The 24,007-nt window shown below is 41.0% G+C and overlaps 1 protein-coding gene across 1 annotated transcript in view; it reads right to left on the bottom strand.

Annotated features, from left to right (window-relative positions):
• Positions 1 to 848: 848 nt before the first annotated feature.
• Positions 849 to 24,007, bottom strand: part of LOC131080475 (amine oxidase [flavin-containing] B-like) — a 54,138-nt gene continuing 30,979 nt past the window's right edge. Inside the window, exons 5-16 of the mRNA XM_058018753.1 lie at positions 23,431 to 23,522; positions 20,030 to 20,171; positions 18,441 to 18,590; positions 16,103 to 16,262; positions 15,288 to 15,384; positions 14,490 to 14,543; positions 10,076 to 10,133; positions 9,073 to 9,170; positions 7,872 to 7,983; positions 5,870 to 5,932; positions 5,310 to 5,472; positions 849 to 2,386 (exon numbers count right to left, since the gene is read on the bottom strand). Of these exons, the coding sequence (XP_057874736.1) occupies positions 5,317 to 5,472; positions 5,870 to 5,932; positions 7,872 to 7,983; positions 9,073 to 9,170; positions 10,076 to 10,133; positions 14,490 to 14,543; positions 15,288 to 15,384; positions 16,103 to 16,262; positions 18,441 to 18,590; positions 20,030 to 20,171; positions 23,431 to 23,522 (1,182 nt within the window). The 3' untranslated portion in view covers positions 849 to 2,386; positions 5,310 to 5,316. The remainder of the gene's footprint in view (positions 2,387 to 5,309; positions 5,473 to 5,869; positions 5,933 to 7,871; positions 7,984 to 9,072; positions 9,171 to 10,075; positions 10,134 to 14,489; positions 14,544 to 15,287; positions 15,385 to 16,102; positions 16,263 to 18,440; positions 18,591 to 20,029; positions 20,172 to 23,430; positions 23,523 to 24,007) is intronic.

Consider the following 24,007-nt stretch of genomic DNA (forward strand, 5'->3'; position numbering starts at 1 on the left):
TGCTGGACATGGGGGAAGCTTCTCACAGAAACCACCTCTGTAGCCCCTCTGCTACCAAAACCTGGCCACACAAACCCACACAGCAGCAATATTTTAGAGGCATAGCCACTTGCCGGCTGCTTTGAGGGCTATGAAATGCATTACTGGTTCTGACATGTTTCTTAGGGGACAGATGCTTTAGACAGTGTGTGAAGGATTAGTTGAGGGTGTTTGCTTTCATTGTGTTTGTGCTCCTTTATAACTTGTAATGCTGAAAGTTAAGCCTATACAAAGAGCACTGCACACTTCAGATGTTTTTCACATGGATGGTTGCACTTTCTCCAGTATCCATGGCCAACAGTTTTGTTCAACACAGGTCCCTTCCCAGGAGCAAATTTGTTCTTCAGTTCCATTATCTCTCTAGCACTGAGCTGGTGGGTGAAATTAAGGGATTTTGGTCTCTCCTTTCTTCTAGGGTTTTTATGCTTACATCACACAGAATTTGGTATGAGGTCTGTTTCTTATGTTCAGTTTAGGCCACCTGCTCTATAATAGTAAAAACTAATTCTTAAGTGCAAGAGAATTATACTGTCTATACTTGTAGTATCTATACTACTACCAAATGTAGCTTGATTTTTTTTTTCAATTGTGTATTTAAGGGGTTGAGTGGGGGTTTTTGCACTGTTTTGGGGAGTTGCTTGGGTGGGTGTGTATTTTTTTCTTTTATACTCTCCTTTTCTTTACAGAGTTTTCTTTACTAAGAAAAGCTGAAGTTACAGGTTTGAAATGCAAAATGCTGGGTCAGTAAGTAATACCACTACATCCAAGTCAAAAGGGGCTTCCACAAAAGAAAAGCCTCATACAACGCATGTGACATGACAATATTTATTGATTCTAATTAAGGTTAAAAAAATTTCACAGCTGTCAGATAAAAATATCTGCAAGAGCCTATTTAAAAGAGAGCTGAAGAAGGAAACCAAGGGAGACAGTCACCACAGAGGCACTTTAGAAAATGCTACAGTTATAAAAGGCACAAATTCATCACACACACGCACAGCATACATATTCCTGCAAAGTGAAGTCACTCTTTTTAAATTTATTTTCCAAAACACAGAGGCAGGCACCACTGAGCACGGAGCTGCACAGGAGCACAGCAGACACGCCACAAGCGGCAGTCTACGACAACGCCTAAGGGAATTCACTGCAGAGACACTGGGAAAGCCAGGCTGCTTTGGCTGCCTCATTTTTACACTCTGGTCTTCAACAGAAGGAAGATCAGGGTGATCTCAAGGTGGTGGAGACGGGAGAGGGAATGTTAGTTGGTTTGAACATAGGTCAGGTTTATTTGTGAATGTTTGTCACCTGTGATTTGAGGGGGGTTGCTTCTTGCCCGAGAGCAGTGGCAGGTCTGTTATTTAATCTTGGCTCCTTGGAATTTCTGGAGGCCATACAATTCCTTTTTCCTCAAAAATGTTATGTTTTCATGTCTCAAAAAAGGGGAAAAAATCTTAAAATTTCTGCACATCTGTAAAGCCTATTTCAGTGAAACATCAGTCCCACTGTGGACACAGAAAGATTTCTTTAAGCCCTATAGTTTCTTGTCAAGGCCATGGGTTCCAGTGATGGACAAGGCTCAGAGAGGAACTTAATTACTTGATTAATGTCTTTGTATTGAGAGCAGATGTGCTATTTGGAATCAAGAGCTGCACTGGGGAAAAAATGCACAAATTAAAGGGAAGGCAAGGGGGCTGCCTCAGATTGCTCACATCCTTGTTATTATTGAGTAGTTTATACAATTAGATTTCAAGTACTTTGGTTAACACAGATTTTTATGCCCATCATTTCTTGCAATGGATAGTGGCTATCAGAACAGTGTACAAGAAAGTAAATTTCTTTTTTTCTTTTTTTTTTTTGTAAACTCTTATGAGCATTACAAAATATGCATGGTAACACAGTTCAGTTTGTAAGAGACAAATACAATTATTTCCATGGTTGTTCCTATAGTACATTTTACAAAGCTGGTAAACTCTTGGAACTTTCATGACAGCAGTTGTCTCATCAAATGTGTTAATTTATTAAGAGTACAGCACGACTGGTTATCCATTAAAACAGACTTCATTCCTCTCTTCAAAGGGTTGGCATGAATTTCAATTTTAAAAATGTAAGCCAGTGCTAACAGTTCCCTCCAGCCACAGGGAAGCAGCTTGATTCTCTACCTCCATTTGTCAATTCCCTCATCACACTGGCATCCATGTACACAAGGTGCCACGTGTTCCCTTTGTGTGGAAATGTTGAGAAAACAGTGGCAAATCCTTTTTTAATCCCATAGTGGTGGGAAGGTCCACAGCACAATCATAGCAAGACACGGCTGTAAAGACAGAGAGAGCTTTCCAAAAGCTTTGGCAGTCTGCAAGGAAGAATACAGAGATTTTAGTATGTTAATAGAGATGTCACAGTTCAGACCTCTCAGTTCCAACCAGATTTGATTAGAAATCTCAGGGAAACCAAATTTATTTTGAATATATTATTTTGAATAAATCCCTGTCTCACCTACTTTAGTTGTGGCAGAATAAAATGAGAAATGCTTTGTGGGATTGCTTTATATTTTTTCCCATTTTTCTTTCACTTTGAAACTAAGAATAAAAAAGTCTTATAAGTATAGAAACTTTTCAATATTTTTTTAATTGGCCAATCTCATGAAAAGCTGAAGTTATGATTCAGTTCAGTTTTAACTACCTAATTTCTGGTTTTGATTGGAATTTCTCCCCTTGTGTCCCCCAATCTTGTTAAACTGGGAAAAACTTCTGCCAGGTTCAGGAGCAAAGAAGAGAGGAATACAATTTGGATGTGAATAAAACCAATTTATCCTCATTAGTTTCATGAATTTGCTCCCATTTAGGGAATGTGGCGTATTTCTAGGGCAGAAGCAGGACCTGAATTCCAAGCAGTTTTGGCAGAAAAATTATCTGCAAATGCAGCAGCTCTTTATATGTAATCTATGTATTCACTGTCTAGCACTTACAAATATTGGGGCCAGGACTTCAAAAATGTCTTCCCAAATTTGGGTTCCTGTGTTTATTTCTGGCCTGAGAATTGTGTCAGTTGCCAAAGCTCTGAACTTCCCATTCAGCTTTCAGTTCCTAATTCATGTAGTAAATAAATCACAGGCAGAGAAAGCCACGTTGAAGCTCTCTGCAGCAGGCAAATGTCCCAGCAAATTAGAGCTCCATGTGATACAACCAGAGAGGCCATATGCACACTGCTGCACTCTTCCTCTGCCTTAAAGATCTCTATGCTTGAAAAGTTCCCCCATGCATTTTAAAAGGCTGTTATGAGCCTATTCATTTGTGATAAAATCCAAGCTGCTGCTCCGAGATGATGTTTAAGCAGCACATCAAGTTAAAAGGAACAAAACCTAAGGGCCAGAAAGCGAGGTGCTGCTCACAAATATTACAGCTTTCCAAGCAGTTCAGTGCATTTCCAGGGGACTATTTGGAGAACAAAGCACTGCTCTACACAAGTAAGATCAGATGCTAGCCCAAAAATTCTGCCTGAGACTGGTGATACAGCTCCTCACCGTCTGCTCACACCAGTTGCTGAAGTTATTATTATACTTCCCTCCATGGCTCTTTACTGCAATCCAATATTTTTTACATATAAATTGCTACTCCTGGAAGGGAGGAGTGTAGCAAACAGGCTCTGAAAAATTCCAGACATCTCCAACTTCATGTGCACCAGTTCTTGTTTTCAGCCACACCTGTGTCTCCCTGTTTCATCTTGTGCACAGGTAACACAGCAGAAATATCCAGAACAAGGTACCAACACAATGAGGAGTAGGCACTGAGGTTTTGGTGGGTGAATTTTTATTTTTCTTACTTTTCCCCCTACCTCTGCATACTGCCTTATATTTTTATATTATATTACTCTGTAATATATTCTCTATGTTATTCTTTTTTTTTGAACAGTACCAAGCTGTGGAGAGCAGAAGCACTTGCATGTCTCTCTGCAATCCACAGTTCCCTTTGATCTCCCTATCATTTAGATCCCTTATTAGTTACCAAAAGTGCACAGTCAGTGCAACACAGCACAGCAGGCAGAAGTGGAACTGCTAATCCCATCAATATGGTTGTTAGGAAAGACCAAAACTCTAAATCAGCAAAACTGTATTCAGCATGAACCAAGAATTTGGGGGCAAAAAAGTTTTTTGTTTTGTTTTGTTTTGTTTTGTTTGTTTTTCCTTTATTTTGTTTGTTTAATGCCACCACTAAATTTTCAAGCCCATTGTGCCCTAGCAGGCAAGAGACAGCCTCAAGGTGCTGACAGGGACAGACTCCACTGGACAGGAGCTCTGCTGTGCCAGGCAGCTGTGGACACATCTGGGGAGCCTGAAATTCAAGCACATTGCCAAACACAGCAGAACTACTGTCCTTTAGCTCACTATAGGACATACATGCCACTGGAAATGCCAGCATCCTCTGGTTACATAGTTCAGATGGATAAATTTAGCCTGGCTTGTCCCTTAGGTGCTCCCTAGGTAAGAAATAAAAATACTAACAGTTTCATACCAGACTTGCATTAACTATCTGACTATTCTGTAAGCTGTGGGTTTCTTTTCTCAGCCTACCCCACAGGAAGGCAGAAATCCTTTGTTTACAACTAGAGATTTTGTTGTACAGTACAAATAGAGCCTGTGGAGACTTGGGGTTCAGGGTTCAACAGAGGAGTAAAACCAAGCAGAAACCTCACCAGAGAAGGCTTCAGAGAGATATTTCGTCACTTCTGTTCTGAAATCTGGATCAAAACCTCAAGGTGATAGCACTTGGTACCCCAGAAACTCAACAACCAAGAAGTTACTGCTAGGAGTAGGGCTGGATCAATATGGATCCCTTTACTATATCCCTTCCCTCTTGCCTATTTTCTCTACTGTTTTCACCTCTTCCTCAGATTTTGGAGGCAGAAAAGTACATGACAAACGAGAGAGAAAAAGAGAGAGGAAAAGAGAGAAAAAAGAAAAAAAGAGGAAAAAAGAGGAAAAAAAAGAGAAAAAAAAAGAGAAAAAAGAGAAAAAAAAGGCAAAAAAGAGGCAAAAAGAGGAATAAAGAGGCAAAAAGAGGAAAGAAGAGAAGGGAAAAGAAGAGGAAAAAAAAGAAGAGGAAAAAAGAGAAAAAAGAAGATAAAAAAGAAAAAAAGAGAGAAAAATGAGAAAAAAAGAGAAAAATGAGAAAAATGAGAAAAAAAGAGCAAAAAAGAGCAAAAAAAGAGAGAAAAAAAAAGAGAAAAACCCTCTGAAAAAAAGAAAATCCCTCAATTGTGAGGCATTGAGCTGGCACCTTTTTTTCAGTTTCGAACCAGAAGTCCCTTTCTGTAGGCAAATACCCCAGCTGCAGCCACAGAGGTGAGGAAAGTGGAAAATCCAATCAGCTTTAGCAGTCCTGGCACAGATGGCAAGTTCCTCTCCCAGAAGGTTGTGGTGATGGGCAAAGCTGGCACATCCTGTGGGGAGAGCATCCATTATCCACGTACATCTCCACTGTGGGGAGGGATATAAACCAAGAGATTCTTGCAGCAGGAACAGAACTGGGTTAAAGCAGTAATATCTTATCAAGAAGCAGTATATCCAGATTTTCTGCTCTGTTAAAGGGAGGAACACACACATGGAAAGGATTCACAGTCCAGCTAAGAACTGCAGCTCTTTCCAATCCTGCCTTACAGGCTTGTCACATGGGTTTCTCTCCCCTTCCTTTTTTAGGGAAGGGAAATTTTTGTGAGAAAGGGGAAGTTTATTGCGGCTTTGATTCAGTGAACTTATATAAAAACAGACAAAAAAATTTATCTCATCAGCAAAACAGCAGAAAAAACCCCAATCCATTTTATCTACATAAATACTTACAACTGATTCAGGTTCTGGCTTCCAAATTTCACTGTCTGGGATTTTCCTCATAGCAAACAGTATCTGAAAACAAACAACATTCTCAATAAGTACCACTGATACTTCAAGACAGAAAAAAAAAATTGGCTTCAACTGTTGTTTAAAAATGGCATAACTGAGCACATAAATCACAGTGTATTCCAATTTTAAAAGAAAACTCAACCTTTTACAACTTATTTTGGACAGAGCTGATAATTAATAAGACACTCCTCCTAGTGGAACACAGAAACAGAAAAATCTCTTTATGCTTAGTTAGTCCTTGCAAGATATTGGAATTTGGCCAGTCCCAGGGGAACAGGATAAAGTGATTATGACTAAGAGTTAAGCAGACACTCCTGGCAAAGCGAGGCATGAAGACACCAGCTACAGGGAACAGCTTGTTTTGCAAATTTTATCCTGATGTAGGAAGAGGAACAGTATCCTGGGAGTGATGACAGACCACTACTTTCAGCCAGAGAAAAGCAAAATTAAAACTAAAACCTTTGCAATGAGAAGTTCCCATTCAAAGAATCAAAGACAGCAGAGTAGGATAGCAAAGACTGTTTGAAACTATATTCAGAGAAGATAACAAGATTAGTTTCTTCTACAGTGAAATAAAATGGAGATGGTGATAACAATGTTTTCTCTATTCCAGGCAATTGTAGATATAAGATTTAACATCTTTTACAAGGGGCTTTTAGTGTAGACAAGACTCATGGACAGTGTGAACTCTTCAATGCAGGAGACTGAGAATCACTGAATTTTCAACATGTTTTTCTTTCATAAGTAAATAAGGAAAGGAAAACAGCAAAATTTTTACCAGTCAAGTGCACCTATTAATCCTCTGCTGAAGAGGTTCTCCTGTATTATATTAGAGGTCATGAGACCTCTGGATCTTTTCAGGAGCACCTTAGGCGTAACTTTTTCAAATAGGATAATTTATGAACAATTGATCTCTGTCTCTTGGGCATGGGCATGGGCTAGATGGACTCTCCACATTCCTTCCAGGACAATTTGTGTTCCTTGACTGGTTTTCAGCCACAAGGATCCCTTCACCTCATAAAACAAAGATTAAATTTCGTTTGCTGCTCCATAAACTGTAATCTTCTGGAAAATACTCAGGATATTGGCATTTTCTCAGAAGAAAAATATCTAAGTCCTTGTTTAGTGACTCTGTATTAAGGTTGTCTCAGTGGAACATCACGGTGTTGGAAACACTGAGGAAGGGCCTGGCTTGGTGTGCAGAACTGCAGGACTGAGCTGTTCCCTGCTCTGACAGCCAGGATCTCTCAGTACAGTGATTAACAGATTTGGGAGGAAAATGACTGGGGGACAGTTTGGAACTTCTGTAAAAGAAGAAAGAATTTAATCCTAGAAACAAGGGGAGAGTTTGACAAAATAGCCAGAGCCCTTCCTAACATTCCAAATCTAAGTGCAAAACCTTCATCCTTTTTGAAGTCAATCCCCTTTGCATAGGTTTGCCTCAAGATTCAGAACACCCGAAGCTGTCACACCTCAGTTCTCATTTCCCCTCTGTCACAGACATCTTTTATGAAAAATCCTTTCCTTAAGATTTTTCCTCCTGAGAAGCTGAGAGGCCTCAGGAACAAAATGTAAACAATGATTATCTGCTGCTGTGGAATGCAACAGGTGCATCTGGGATTGGGCCGTGTTGGATGTTTATAATTAATGGCCAATCACAGTCAGCTGGCTCGGGCTCTCTGTCCGAGCCACAAATCTTTGTTATCATTCCTTCCTATTCTATTCTTAGCCAGCCTTCTGATGAAATCTTTTCTTCTATTCTTTTAGTATAGTTTTAATGTAATATATATAATAAAATAATAAATCAGCCTTCTGAAACATGGAGTCAGATCCTTGTCTCTTCCCTCATCCTCAGACCCCTGTGAACACCGTCACACCCCTCCAACCACAAGGCCTTTCATTTTCCACAGGACATTTTACAGTGTCCCCTGAGCATCTGTACCTCTCTGGCTGCTCTTTCTCCAGCCTGGACAGCCCCCTCCATGTACCCACTCCACTCAGTGGCTGTCTCTGTGCCAGCAAAATAAATCCTGCCAACGGGCTGCCGAATGATCCTGGAGGGGAACAAGCACAAAGTCACATTAGTTGTGTCAGGAGAGAACTGAAATAGCTGGGTTAATGCTGGAATAAAACTGTTTTAAATAACAGCAAGCACTTGAAGATAATAGCACTGGGTGAGTGGAGCTGGAGGGAGAGTCTGGGTTGCATTTAATTTCTCACAGTGAACACACCACAGTTCACATTTTTGAAATGTTTACACTGTTCACAGGTGAAAATGACAGCTACAGGTGAAAAGGACAACTATTTTGAGATGAGACTTACACTATCTCACAGTTCCAGCCCATGGCATAAGTACCAATGCCAGGCATTACTGGCATAGTGCAGAACTCTGAAATATATCCCTATAATATTTGAAGGAATAAGTAAATAAACAAAAAGCATTGTTTTAACTCTATTTTTGCCAGAATCTGCAATAATTATAATTTTAATTATAGGCCTCCATAAGCTCTTTGTTACAAGGGTTTATTGCTTTAAGTTACTTTTAAATTATAAGAACTTAAACTTCAAAAGTACAGCTCCCCTACCTCATTAAAACCTGTGTATCTAAATCAAATCACCAGTCTGAAGTAAGTATTTTTCTTCTTGATAAATCTTATTTTCATGCAAAAATTTAAGTGGGAGACGACTGTATACAATGGCACGCTGATCACTATATTAAGCTTTCACTGCTAAAAAGAAAGGAATGGTCCAAAGAAATCACTTATTACCATCAATGTCAGCAAGAACTGTCTGACAGTTTTTTAAACAATCAGCTAAAGGAGTGCTTGAAATGGCTACACTGATCTCAAATACCCAAAGCCATTTTTGTAAGCAGACTATGGAAGCTTCCCAACTCCCTTCCCAAACCTCCTCAGCTGAACTCACCAAACAACAGGAGTGAATAAAAGCCCCTCATGATACTGAACTCATCCATCATAAAGCCCAACAGAGACAAGTGGAAGGTTATCCCATTTCAAACATCCCTTGATGATCTTAAAGGTATGAAGTGAACAGTGACAGAGGATTTATGACCCTTTCTGAGGATATTTATTAACTTGGTCTTAACTTAGCACTCCACAGCCCACTATAAATAGACACTGTACCTTCCATACTGAGTCATTATGCCTGGTGGGAAGTAGGCTGTGTAGCAGCCCCCAGAATACTGCTCTTCACACCAGTTCTTCTCTTCATAATGCACAGGCTGTAAAACAGAGATTAATTCACTGAGGGAAAGGACAGAGTCTCGAGGAAGTTAATAACAGAACTGAGGAGAGAGCAGAGAAGAACAGTTTATCATTTGTTGCATGTCAACATATGACAAGATGAGCACATATAACAAATCTCTTAATGCAGCATGAGCTTAACAGAATAAACCCTGAGTTTTTAAAAATAAGAATACACTGTCTAAAAAACCAGTTAATCTGGCCATTGTAGAGCATAATCCGCTTAATCTGTCAATGTTAATTTATGCTTTGTGCACATACTTTGAGTCATGTAAAGCAAAATTAACCTCCAGTGTATACAGTTGTAATGTGTACATTGGGTACAAATATACATTGTTAAAAATGCAAAGTGTGGCACTTTCATGGTTCTGTGTACAATATCACTGTGTTGAAAATCATGTGTTCTCCAGATTGGTGTCTACAACTTTTTACTCTGTAAAATTGTTCTTAAAAGTATAAGTGGCAAAAATCATATAATATAAGTGTGAGATCACACAAACCCTAACAGTCATTTACCTTTACAGGGAAGAGAAGGCAAGGGAAAGGCAAAAGAAAAACAACCCAAATCGTGCAGCAGTGGATCTTAACAGCTAGTAAGAGAGAAGACACAACATGGACAGAGAGGGAAAGCAAGCCTGTCACATGTGACAGCAGCTGAGGTTTATGGGGGCAAGCACTGAGAATCCCAGCCATGGAGCTGGGCAAGAATATATCAACAAAACCAGCTTTTAATGTTTCATTAATGTTCATAAAGCTCATTCTTATCTTCAAACCCAACCCAAGGCTGGCCATAATCTTCTCTCCACTCCCCTGGTGAGGGCAGCAAGGGCTCCCACAGCTGGTGCCTTTCCCAAAGGTGCCTTTGCAGAGATTTTGTGCTTACATGCAAAGCTTCCTCTGATCCCAGAACCTTTGCATAGAGCTCACACAGCCTCGTCTTCCTGAGAGAGAAAAGCAACAGAACACTTCAGTGTGAGGAAAGAGAAAAAAAATCACTTCTAATATACCCTGCCTCTAAGAGGACAAGTATTGTATCTGCTTGAATTTGAGGTTCCAGCTTTTTAGGATCTATCCCAATTCATCAGCCTCTGGAGCACTAGAAATAACCTGAACTCCTGTGCTGCTTAAGTGCTGGTTTTCCAGCAGTTTTTCAAGCTGTTCTCTTAAGATAACTCCAGCACCCCAAACCCTCAAATTACCCAAATGTTCTCCAGCCCATCAGGAAAAAAGGTACTAAGGCATTGCACTTTTTTGTCACATAGTCTAACTTACAGCTTGTTCCTACAAAGATGCAGGTCTCAATATACTGCAGCTCTCAGGGAATCAGTACTTCATTTCTGTTTATATAAAATTTCCTCCTTTTTTAAATTTTTGAGTCTATAAATCACTGACTGTACTTCATTCTTGGGTCTTACTCTTAGCCATGCTGCACCAATTCCCAAAAGCAAGAAGATCAGGATGAAGTAACAATTATGGAAAGCAAACACAGCTCTGGAAAGGCATTTACTTCTGGAAGAAAATCCAGTGCTCCACAAAAAGCCATGCTGGGCACAGAAACACAGGAGTCCCAGCTCTGAAACTGTGAGGGCTCCTCTTTCAGCTATAAAACATGTGAGGAAACCACATATGATTGCTGCAAGAAGCAATCCAGCTCTACATGAGCCCAGCTATGAGCAGTTGTACTCAATGCCATGGAAAGAGGATGAAGAGAAACAGGATGACTTGAAGGGCCATGAAGGTGCCCTCACATGCAGGCTGGAGATTGAACAAGAAATGAAGGTTGCTACAGCTTTACAGGAAGAGCTGTGGCCCTGGGGTGGTTTTGCTGCTGGCTGGTGTCAAGTCCAGCAGCAGCAGGGGGAAGGAAACAGCTCCTTCCTTTTGCCCTGGGACACAGGACCAGGGTCAGCCTGCTCCAGAAGCACTGACAGGCCAGGAAGGCTCAGGGAGCTGCAGGACCTGAATATGAACATTCCCCTGCAGTCAGGGGTGACACAAATCCAGTCACAGCCATAAGGGAAAGGGTGATGTCCCAATTTCTCAATAAGTGAGGTGAGCACCATGCCCCGCAGACCACCAGCACATACACAGTGCCTGAACAGAGCAAAACCATTTTAACAGCAGGGTCCAGCCAAGCCTCTGCTGATGTCTCACAAATGCCACCAATTCCTCCTTTCAGGGCAGGTAAGAAACACCACAGGGCCCCACAGGAAAGTGAGTTATCACCTTGGGACCCATCTGCTCCTCCCAGCACCATGTTAGGGATGAGAAAGACCCCTCTAGACCTGCCTGTGCCCTGTCCTTTTTCCAAAATGACTTGTAGACATGTCACATTCACATTTTCTGAAAAATCCCTTCGCCCAGGACTTTTCTCCTGGGAAGCTGAGAGGCCTCAGAGAAAAAGGAAAACAAATTCTTATCTCATTTGCTTCTCCTGTGTTGTGCGCACATGTGGAATGTGTTTGGAGATTGTTTCATTGGGTTTCTGTGAATTGTTTTGACTCTTTGGCCAATCAGGGTCAAGCTGTGTTGAGACTCTGGAAAGGGTCATGAGTTTTCATTATTAACTTTTTAGCCTTCTGTAAGTATCCTTTCTGTACTCTTTAGTATGGTTTAATATAGCATTCTTTAATATAATATAGAATCCTAAAATAATAATTTAGCCTTCTGAGAACATGGAGTCAGATTCATCGTTCCTTTCTGCCACGGCGATCCCAGAAAATACAATACAGACCCTCTAGGGAGCCTGGAAATGGCACACCAGTGACAGGTAGGTATTGTCACTTTGGCCAACTGCAGGGCTCCACGAAGGTGCAAGTTCACAGCTGTGTGCTGAGTACACTGCAAACACAGATTAGCTAGTTTAAGATAGCTGTGCAAAGGAAAATATTAAGCTTCAGGTCAAGGGCATCTTCGGACTCTTAAGAAGTGCAGACATTGGAAGGAATTAGTCATCAGTAATAGGATATTATTTGACAAGAAAAAAATCCAAATGAACAAACAAAGCAAAAAGCAACAGTCTCTAAAGGATTGAATTGTATCAAGACAAATCAATCACTGAGAATATTACCCCTAATTAAAAGCAACCTTTGCATCTTGCTGGTGTCTCTGCAAGATCTGCATTTTTTGTCCTAGAGAAGTTTAAAGAAATTCTTATTAATGGACTTTTAGTCAATGCTAGCATGGAACATAATAGCACTACATGCAGTAATATGCAGTGAGTAAAATCTTCATTTCTTGGCTTTGGGCTCAGCTGTGAAATTGCTTTAAGCACTAAATAAGAGGAATGTTATGCCTGGAGCTACCAAGGTAGGCTCCTGTTGAGAGTCACACTGTACCCAGTGTGGAGGAAGTGCAGACACTCAGTTCCTTTCCTGGTCTCCTACTCCTCATCAGCATGTGATGCCATGGCCTTCATGCACACTCTGAAAGGCTGGGCACAATCTCACCCCTGCCACCTGACCTGGGACTGGCACAGCTGGGAGACAGCAGTGAAATTCACTCCCTTCAGTCTGGCTTAGCTGCAAAAAGATTTCCATCCTCTCCCACAGCTTCCAAGTCATGATTTAGGACAGCTGCTACAGACTCTACATCCTACTCTGCACTGCCAAGGAATACCAAAATCAGCACCGTGAAGGGAGAACCCAGGTTGTGTTGAGCACAGCATCTCAGCAAGGCTCACCCTCTGCAGGGCGCCACAAGAAGCCTGTGGTCAGAACAGATCCCTCCCTGCAACACCTCTGCCCTCATCTAAATTATACAAACTGATTGCACCCCAAGTGTACACTGGGAGAAGGTCTGGGCTCATGATCTGCCTTCTCCTGCACCCCAAATTCCACTGGAAGGAGGGTTGTGCTCTTGGGGAGGACAGGAGCTGCTCCTGCCTTTCTGGCTGTGGCCAAGACTGCTGGAGCCACAGGCAGCCCTGCTCCAGGGTACAGCCAGCACATTCCTGAACCATTCTTTACCAAAGTCCCTCCTAGCCCAAGGTTTATTCCACAAAAGAGTTCAAAACTCCTGTATAAAACCTGGTGGCTGGCAGCAGCAGAGTCAGGTAATTGTGCCAGTGCTTCTAATGGCCAGGGAAAAGGATGGAGCCTTGCAAACAGCCAGGACAGACCCAAATTTCACAGAAAGAAAAGCTGTTCTCAAGGACTACAAATACTCAGTTGTATTGTGGGTATTGACATACAGTGTAAGACACCAGTTGGTGTTCAGGATGGCTCAAAATTTTGGGCACACTGGGTTTCAAAACACCCACATGACTTTTATCATCTGGCACCTGCTGGGCCTCTGTCTCAAGCCTCAATGCTTGTCCATTCCTGCCAAAATTAAAAGGGCTCTGTGGTACCAGGCTGTTATTTGAAAAGGCTGGGACATAAACAGCTCCATTTAGAGCCTTTATCCCCAGACTGCCAGACTATCTGAGATGACTGCATCTTCTCTAGTTAGACCAGCTATTACTGTAAAAATGTTTACTTGGGCACACTGCTGCTCTATCATATTTTAAAATCAAACGTATTTTCTCCCTGTCAAACCAAGGCTCTCCTCATAATCCACAGTTTCTTCTTTTAGCTTTGTTTTGATCAGATACAGTGAATCAGTGTGATGGAAAATAAAAAATCATTACTTTATGAATTCCATTTTAGTAATATACCAAAGAGCACTACTCTATGCAGAGATTTGTTTCAAGAAGACAGTAAAATGACCTTCATCTGTGCCTGAAGGGCATTTTTTTCCCTACAGTGAGGGTCCAGAGATGGAGGCAGCTTTCTGACCCCCTAGTGATGCTGAACCTTGCTCATAGAAGCTACAGGTTCAAGTTGCACTAAGTTAGAGATACTGAAAGGACCCTCCAGGGTAAACAGAAAATAAAGATAAAATCAAACACAGAGGCCAAACCTTTCCCTTCTGACAAGCTCTCCAAGAGCTCAAAGCACCTGCAGGAAACCAGAGAGGCAGCAATGAGAGGAAGAGGCTGATCCTGGACACTTTCCAGCAGAATATCTGCACTACTTTAATATTGAGCACCTTAGAGCTGTTCCTTAGAGAAGCCTTGTGGGAAAATAAGAACCAGGACCAGAGAGTTTCCAAAGGGCAAGAGTTGTGTGTGAATTCCATGGGTTCTTCATCCAAAACCAAGTAAGGCATCCTCTTCCCTCACGTCTGCCTACTGGCACAAGCTTACAGACAACTTCCTTCAATCAGGGCATTTTTTCCCTAAATAATAATATTTTTTCCCCTAATAACCGAATTTTGACTCTAATTCCACCCAGATCTCCAGGGTTTGTACTTACCTTTCTTCTTTGGTGAGACCTGTCAGTCTTCTGCACTTCCGAGCAAGAATAAAGCTGGAAGACCACAAACAATTTACTCCATTATGCTGCTACATCCCCTGCATTATTTAAAATGCCAATAACTTAGGATGAGGTGCTGTGATTCACAGTAATAGCTTTAGGGTCTCTAATAAAAACATCTATTTCACCTTTCTGCATAATGCTCTACCTGCTGCTTGCAGGACTCATTTAGGAAGGAACCATTCTGAAATTCATGTTAGAATATTTGCATGAGCTGTTTCCCAATTACTTTAATTTCATACAGCCTTGGGTGCAGGCATATAGCAATGGTACAACACCTGGGACTGAGCTGGAAATCATTTCTTAATAAAACTTTTAAGTCTGATCATATTCTCTGGTTGCTAAAATTACCAGAAAAAAAATAAAATTTAATTCTAGAAAACAAATTTTCATTTAAATAACTGAAGTACTTAGAAGTAAAAAAAAACTTTTGCAATCATCCTCTTTTTCTCCTCTTTCCTTTCCCTTCTCCAAGTTTGTAATTTGACACTTACAAAGGCAAGAGATTACAATGATAAAAAGCAGAAAGTTAAGTAGAAATTAATTTTTTAAATTAGAAATAAAATCATAGAAAAAAAAATTGAAGTAAAACAATCACAGAACATCACCATGCACTGAGAAACTCAACTTTTAAATATTTTTAAGTATTTTCTTTCAAAAGTATCAGGTTTTCCACTTGTTGCCTCTATGACAAAAAAAAAAGCATTAATTAGAAAGGACACTTTCCTTGTTCCTTACCCTATTATGGCAGGAAAACTTCCATCAGGCTTAGTGTCATCAAGTGTTAGACCAATTGCAGCTTCCTCATCTTCAATGATCATGGTACCACAATACCCTGGCAAGAACAAGGTGGAAAAGCAGCCATGAATCAAAACATAGGAGCTTCCAAGAAGTTGTAAAATACTCAGTCACCTCCTGCTTATCCATCCCAAACTAACAGCCAGAACATGTCAGGATCCAGAACCCTCAATTTAATTAACAAAGGTGGGGGGCGAGTGATATTTGCAGGCGAACAGATTCATTACAGCCATTAATGAGAAGTGAGTGTTACTGCATTGCAGTTTGCCTTGGATTCAGTGAATTCCAAAGGAGGAGTCATGATGGAAGCATTCAGCATGTCAGAGGAGCCCAGGATGACTGGCCCTGCTGGGGATGTCTGTGGGAAGCCACCTTCAGTTAATGCTGACCAGCCCATCCAGAAAGCAGCATTTTTGCAGGCCCTTCCATTACACATCACTTGTACCTTCACAACCCTGCACAAGTGAGAGGGGCTCATCCCATACCCAGGTGCCACTCAGGGAGAGGACCACAGAACAACCAAGGCAGGAATGAATTCTCCCTTCATGAGTATCTCCTTTTCTCATTCCCTTGCCCATCCTCTCCTCCCATCCAAACTCTCACGTTTGTCTCACAGGGGAAGGCAAAAAAGGCATAGAAAAATATGAAGTCTCCTTCTAAGGTTTAGCATGCTCTGATCAAAGAGTCTGTTCTGTTGCCAAGTACTCTCATCCCTCTCTCTGTCACTACTATTACTTTCCATTAAAATGCAATACCCTTCTTCCTCCAGAAAGTTTCCTTGTAGTACACGATGCACTTGATGACTGAGCCCATGGGGATTCTGTTGATGAGCTGGTTCCTCATTGGGGGCAAAGGTGGGTTGAAATGAATCTTCAAACAGAGAGCTGGGGGAATGGCACTGATCACGTATTTGGCCTGGAAAAGAAAATATCCATAAGCCAAATACCTTCTCCCCTGTGGCATTCACATCTCTGAAAAAATTCCTTTGCCCAGGGTTTTTCTCCTGGGAGGTTGAGAGGCCTCAGAGAAAAGGAAAACAATTCTTATCTCACTTGCTTCTCCTGTGTTGTGCTCATGCGGAATGTGTTTGGAGATTGTTTACCCACAGGTGATTGTTTGATTGGATTCTGGTGTGAGTTGTTCTGACTCTTTGGCCAACCAGGGCCAACCTGTGTGGGGACTCTGGAAAGAGTCACGAGTTTTCATTATTATCTTTTTAGCATTCAGTAAGTATCCTTTCTGTACTCTTTAGTATAGTATAGTATTCTTTAATATACATTAGAATATTATATATTCCTAATATATTTTATTCTTTAATATATATTATTATATATTAAAAATTATATATATTAAAGAATATAATATGTATAAAATATAAAATATATATTGTGTACAATAAATATATAAAAATATATACTATCTATATAAATACTTAAATATATATTTATTTATTATAAAGTAATAAATTAGCCTCTGAGAACATGGAGTCAGATTCATCATTCCTGCCTTTGTCAGGACATTCCTAGCAAATACAATACTCCCCTACTTCAGCCCAGGTGTACTGCCCTAATGGTCTTGGAGGACATCTGGGGAGGCTGCAGGGTGTATCTTGTGGAGCAATTTTGGCATTTAGCATAAGAATTGCAAAACTAACCCCTCACAAAATGTTGCTCATTAAATAACAAGCAAGCATTACATAAACAGCTATATGTTCAAATGATGGGCAGCTGCCCTTCGCCTGGTGTTTAAAAGAAGGCACTGTGCTCCATGAGTCCACCAGTCTCCCATCCATCTGGACTCCTCTGTTACGACTTGAAAGCAAAGCTTGCAGTGTTTTTCACTGAAAGTTTGTTGCTAAATTGCATTTTACACCTTACAATCACCCTCTAATTCAGAAAGTACCTGAACACAAAGAGATGCCACTCTGAACCCACACTTTGCTTTTAGGCAGCACTTTAAAGCTCTGTTAACTGCTGCTACTTCAGGACAATGAGAACGTGTGACTTTCTGTCATAGCCACTTAAATCTCTGCTGTATTTTTGTACTTTGGAGAAGTCAAAAAGGAAAAGCTAAAGGTTTTGTAGCCACCACTAATGACTTCTTAGTGGACATGTGTAAGTCTCTGTCTGAAGTTTCCCTCATCTGCCTCACAACTGTCATGAAAGGGACAGAGATTGGGGACCACTGAAGAAAAAGGACCCTGTCTGAAATTCTGGCCCTGCTTGCCAAGGACCCTGAGGCCTGAGCACAGCTTCTGACATTTCTAAGCTATTGTTCACAGGTGTGTTTGCTGTATGCTACACTGAACCTGGTGAAAGGAAAAAAGGGGCACTTTGCCCTTTTGCAACCACAGCCCTGGAATTTTTCCCACCTCTCAGCCTGGCTGGACTTCTCCTGAGGTTTTGGTTGGTCCCCACAGAAGACCCCTCACCTGTCTTACAACCATCGTGACAGACAGAGATGGAAGAAGCCTCTCCATCAAGGACTGAGACATGAAACCCCCATGTGAAAAGGCCCCTCTGCTCCTTCCAAGGACTGGGACTGAAACCCCCAACCTGGGAGAGGTGTGTGGGGGAGGCAAGCTGACCAAAGCAAGGTGGATGTTGCAGGTGTGAGCAGTGAACCAAGATGACAATGGTTCTCACCCGCTGCTGAGAACATGGACTATGTGTACCCTTCTTCAAATACCATTTTTCCCCAGAAAATACAATAGACCACCTTTGATTTGGTTTCAAGATTCATCCCCTTCTCCCTTAAAAAAGGAGTATAACAGGAGCTCGAATGGACTGGAACCTTGAGATCTCCCTGGATGTGACCTGGTGAACTCCGTTGGCTGGACATCAAAGGATTTCACCATTTCTAAGTTTGGTAGCTCTATACCTTCCTTTCTCTTCCTCCCTCTTTTCCTTATTCTTCCCTTTTCCCCCAGTTCCTCCCCAATACATTTTGCTGTGGTCATTCAATAAAGGCACATTGGTTTTTGATTAATACTGCAAACCCCCTGTGCCGCGTCGGTTTTTTGCACTCTGAGATGAATTCATGAACCATCACGAAACCCCTCGGCAAGGACAGATGGTGACAACATGGCATCACCTCATACAGCTCATGGTCCAGGGTCTCCACGATGACGCCATCCCCGGACTGGTCGATGCGCACCACGGGCTTGCGCAGCCTCACCCGCCCGCCCAGGCGCTCCATCATCTTCTCACTGATCTGCCCAGAGCCCCCAACAAACTTCCTCTCCTGAAACACAGACAAACAGCTCAGCAGAGCAGTGCTTGTGGAGCGCGGATCATGGCAAGCATTGCTCTCAGCATTCAAAACAACTTCTTCCATTGTTATCAAAACATTTTTGGGAATTTTTGCAGTTTTTCCTCTCCTGAAACACAGAATTTACTCTCCTGCAACACAGAATGTTTTCCTCTCCTGAAACACAAATACAGCAGCTCAGCAGAGCAGTGATTCTGGAGCATGGATCACGACAAGCATTGCTCTCAGCATCCAAAACAACCCCACTTCTTCCATTGCTATCGAAACATTTTAGGGAATTTTTGCTGTCTCTGGAAGTGCACCCATTTTACTTTCTCTTTCCTTCAGCTTCTCAAATCCTTCCCCTATTTGACCACCATTTGAACTCTAGTCAAAACTAAAAGTAATAGTAACTTTGGAAGAAAATCCCTTCACCAAATGTGGTCTCCAATAAGATTCTACAGGTCTGTGTGAATCAGCAAGACTTCTGAAAAGTGCTTAAACCTTCAAACCTTTCTCTAAGCTCACTCATCCCTGCAGAGCTCTGTGTATCAGAAACAGGAAACCTGATCTTCATAATAGATAACAAGGTATAAGAAGTCACATAGCTCACATAAAAAATGTATGCTGTACTATGTAATTCAACCCAACTTAAATTCAAATAATCTCTTACATAGTACGGAATTCAAATAATATTTAATTAAACATATTTAACTTAAATTACCTACAGTAATTGCTTATCTATGCATATTTATGCATTTTAATATGGTTAATGTATTTGCATTTTTATTTATGATTAAATAATTAGCATTTCTAAAAATATACCCATTTCTAATACAATTAGTGAAATTTGCACTTCTCAAGTAGAAGACCATTAACAGTGTCTTTACTTTCCTCAAATGCAGAAGCAGCTCTAATGTACCAGATTGCAAACATTTCAAAGCAATACCATATTTAGGGGTGTTCATTTTCTTTAGACTGATCTTAAAATCTTAATGGTGTTAATGCTTGGAAATTTGTTTCTTAGGAACCCAGCTCTGGGCTATAATTTTAGTGTTAACTTGCAGCTGACATTGCCATCTCCATTAAATGCTTCTGCAGTGCTAAGGATGGTTCCAGCATTGTGACAGAAATAAGCATAGTAAAATCTTCTCTTTTCAATGAGGATAAGCAGAGTAAATGCTTTAATCTTTATCCAAAAAAAGAGCCAGATACAAATCTCCTGATCCCTGGGGGCAATGCCATCAGTAGGGAGCAATCTCCAACACTAGTTTTGCAAGATCCAGATTCAAGAGTAAATGAACAAAACTAGTTATCAGTGTGCTACTTGCTCAAAAGTCATGGATGCTTCTGGACTAAAATAAACCAGCAAAAAATGAAATTAAACCAGGGCCTGCCCAGAGCCGCAGGAGGTGATGGCTGACAGTACCAACCTGGCCCCCGTTGGTCGTGGAGAAAATCCGTGCTGTGCCCCCACACTGCTTCACATACCACAAAAACCAAAGGGCAGAGACCTCGTGGGGCTCAGAAGTGACATCCACATTCACAAACAGAGTTGCAAAACTCTTGGCAGCTCTGCAACGAAGACAAGAAAGCTAGTTAATTTTAAAACAGAATAATGCTGACAAGATTGTTCTTGAGTAGGCAGGAGCCCCTCTTTGGCAGCCTTTTCTTTCACCGTGGGGGCAAAGGATTCCTTAATTTCAGCAGAAGTAAGGAGTTATCAATTCCTTTCATGCAACATTTTTCAAGTAATCCTGCAAAAAAATATTAGTGAAACACTCCTGTATTCTAGAAAAATTAGGAAATTGAGAGACAAAGCCCAAGATTATATCACTTTGTGCTACTAGTGCAAAGTCAGCCCGTCATCCTAGCCTCAGGATTAAGCACAGCAAGCCCCTCCTGTCTTCACTGGACTCCAAAACCACCCTGTCCCCAGTTCTGGGTTACAAACCAGATCTGCATGTCTCTCTGCCCCTGCTGGATGCCTGTCCCCTGAAGAACACAGCACAGAGATTATTCAAAACCCACCATAAAAAAAGTTAGAGGTATTTTCTAAGCTAATTGCCTAACATCTGTGGATTAGTCAGCATCCATTCACTGCCCAATCCTCTGCTCAGGGAGAGTTTTGTGGCTGGAACACAAGGAAAGAAATGGAAGTAGGAAGCCATAGCAGAAGTGACAGCATTCATGCCAGAGTCTGTTGAGAAAAAGGAAAGGATACTTTTGGTAGCTCAATTCAGTATTTTAAAGTGTCCTGGTATCCAGTGGCAATGAACACAGAAACAGAAAATTGACCTGTGTCTGAAAAGGAATCACTGCTTTATGTCCTGTAACCTGTTCTTTCATAGCAGCTCTACTGTAAATTACTGTATGAGCCTGTACAAGAATTTGGGGTGCACTAAGACAGAGGATTAATTAAGACTCAGGAAAATACTCTTCCTGCTATAAATAAATGCTTCCCTCTGCCTTCACTCTGAGAAGAAGTTGAAAGAGACATGGACAGGACCAGGAGATGCTCACTTTAACTGCATTGTAAGTGACAGGGATGGAGATTCTATAGAGACTTCATATGCAAGGCATCAAAACCAGTACAGTACAGAATCCAATTCTGGTTGCTTCTTTCTTTTTTTTAGGCTTCAAACTTAAAAAAAAAAAAAAAAAAAAAAAAAAGGTAACTAACATACTGTTTTAAAGAGCTCTATATCTATACAGAAAAAGGAATCTTCTTTCCTTTCTAAAAATGCAAAGTCCCACTCAAGTACAAAGGCGGACCATTTTCTGAAATATGGGTGCATTGCGAATTCATTCTTAACAGCCAAAAATAATACAGAAATTGTATAAGTTTTTCATTTGTATAACATACTGTAAAATACTATCAAACCTATGAGATATTTTGCCTAGTGTGCATGTATTTATTAATATTTTATAAGCAGATGCTATTACATGGTGGTTACCCTCTACCAGATTCTGCCACCTTCTCCCACTGCTTTTCAGTTCCTGATGTTTTATCTAGAAATGACAGTATGATTTCAACCAAGAGCACTTAAGATATTTCCAGCAGGCAGCTCTAGCCAAAAGCAAACCTGTAAAGTCTGTTAGTCAAGAGGAAAGAGTAAAAGATTGCCCTTCTGGATCATTACCTTCCAGGGTGGGACATTTCTGCTGCCTGCTACCTCAATCTTGAACAAACAGAGCAAATCAAGCCAAGATGCACATATAAAATCTGAAAAGCATCTTCAGCTTATGCCAATATTCAGGTAAAATGTCAACTCTTATTCCATCAGAGCTGGGAAAAGCATGACTGCAGTCACATGAGCTATGTGAGGATGTTGAGTGAGCACCAGTGAGTGATGCTTTGCTCACTTGCACAGCTCCTCACCCTGTCCAAGGCTCAGAGGGCCAGCACAGCTGTCAGCACACATTTCCATTTGGTTTTACTCAATATGGACCATGGCACAAATGAGAAAGGGTTTCTATATGCCTCTGTGCAATTGTCACTCTTGTGAAAGCAAAACCATGAACCAGAAGATTGCAAGTTTTTGGACAACAGCCTGTTTTCCATTAACAATCACAGAACTATGGAATGGTGGAAGAACTTAAAGTGTCCTTTATCACTTCCAGCTCCAACCTCCCTGTCATGGGCAGAGACACCTTCCATAGAGCAGGTGGCTTCCAGTGTGCCCTTGGGCATTTCCACGGATGGGGCACCCACAGCTTGTCAGGGCAACATGTGCCATGCTTTATCACCCTCGTGGTAAAAAAATAATTCCAAATATCAAATTTAACCCTGCCCTCTCTCAGTGTAAAGCCAGAATCCCTTGTCGTATTAGTAATGTCCTTGTTCACAGTCCCACTCTAGCTCTCCTGTAGCCCCTTTAGGCACTGGAAGGTGCCCTATAGTCTCTCTGGAGCCTTTTCTTCTCCAGGCTGAGCAATCCTCTCAGCCCATCTACACAGCAGAGGTGCTCCAGCCCTCAGATCATCTTTGTGGCCTCATCAGGACTCACTCCAACACGCCCAACATGAACAGCAAAGGCCATGTTTCTCTCTAGAGGCTGCCTGAAGCCAGAAAAATGTCCCATAAAAATGTCAGCGACAGCACCAGCCCCAGTGGGCACTGACAGGTTTCTTCACCAAGCTCCAGCTCATGGCAGCCACGTGTTGGATACTCAGCAACTCTGAGGATGTTGCTGTAGAAATCAATCTGCTCTTCAGCAACCAGGATTAATGGGGCTTTTTTCTTTCCCTTCAGTGAGAAGAAAAACAATCAAACTGCTGTTGAATGGCAAGTAAAGAAAAATTGCTTTGATGTATACATAAAAAGAGGAAGTATTTTCAGTTTCCCTATAGTGCAACAGCTGAACAATAGAATGATGAGTTCTAAAGTGATTTAGTGCCACTGAAAGACAAATGTTATCTTTACAGCACTTTGGTAAAATCAGCTGGTCCAGCACAGAATAAATGTGTGTTGTTCCATCAAGAGTTTGATTCAAAAACCTGCTGTAACCATAACACTTTTCTCTGAAAGGCTGAACACACAGTAAAGAGCAGGAAAGTGCACATAACAGATTAGGGTACTATCCATCTCTTCAGAAAAAATCCTCAAATATATTTTATTTATATTTTTGTCTTAAAAGTTAGGGAAATGCAAGAGAATCTACTGATTGTGCTGACAGGTGTCATGGTCCATTATTACAGAACTTTCTCACTCTTTTCTTTAAAAGTGCTGCATTTTAGCGATAGCTATATCTGTTTTTAAAGCAGTAATGGTTATTTAGCTCTAAAGTATATTACTATAAGCCACTATAATTCACATTAAAAAGTTTCTTACTTTGTCCAGCATACTTTATCTATGAAATCTTGCATAGTCATTTTGTCCCATTCTTCTGCACGTGGAGCCTTCCATGGAGCTTCACTGGGAATCTAAGGAGGGAGACATAAAGAAAAGCATTTATCAGCAAGTGAATGAGTACCAAAGAAATACAAATAATCTTGTCTTAAAATGTTAATTCAGCCTACAAATTTCTGGCAGGTAACACTGAACAGAGAAGGTTTTTGGGGGAGGGGGTTTTTTGTTCGCTTGTTTTAACATTTTGGGGGTTTTTTTTAGATTGAAAAATAGAGAACAGATTTTGAGTTAAGAAATGTCTCTAAGTCATTCCATATCTCTCACATTTATCCAGACAAGTAAGAGCAACCTCTTCTCAAATTTTGTAGCTCAGTCAATGGAAAACTGGTAAAAAACTAGAACAAGACAAGAATGAATTCTACACAGGTTGAATTTCATGGTAGAAAAGGGCAAATGTTTGAGTTCTGCGAGCTTCTTAAAATATCACTTACCAAATCATCAGGAAAAGTGGTAAAAATCAATCACAGGCATAAACTCTGACATTCCCATAGCCAGAAAA

Source organism: Melospiza georgiana, chromosome 2 (assembly GCF_028018845.1).
Source record: "Melospiza georgiana isolate bMelGeo1 chromosome 2, bMelGeo1.pri, whole genome shotgun sequence".
NCBI classification, from domain to species: Eukaryota; Metazoa; Chordata; class Aves; order Passeriformes; family Passerellidae; genus Melospiza; species Melospiza georgiana.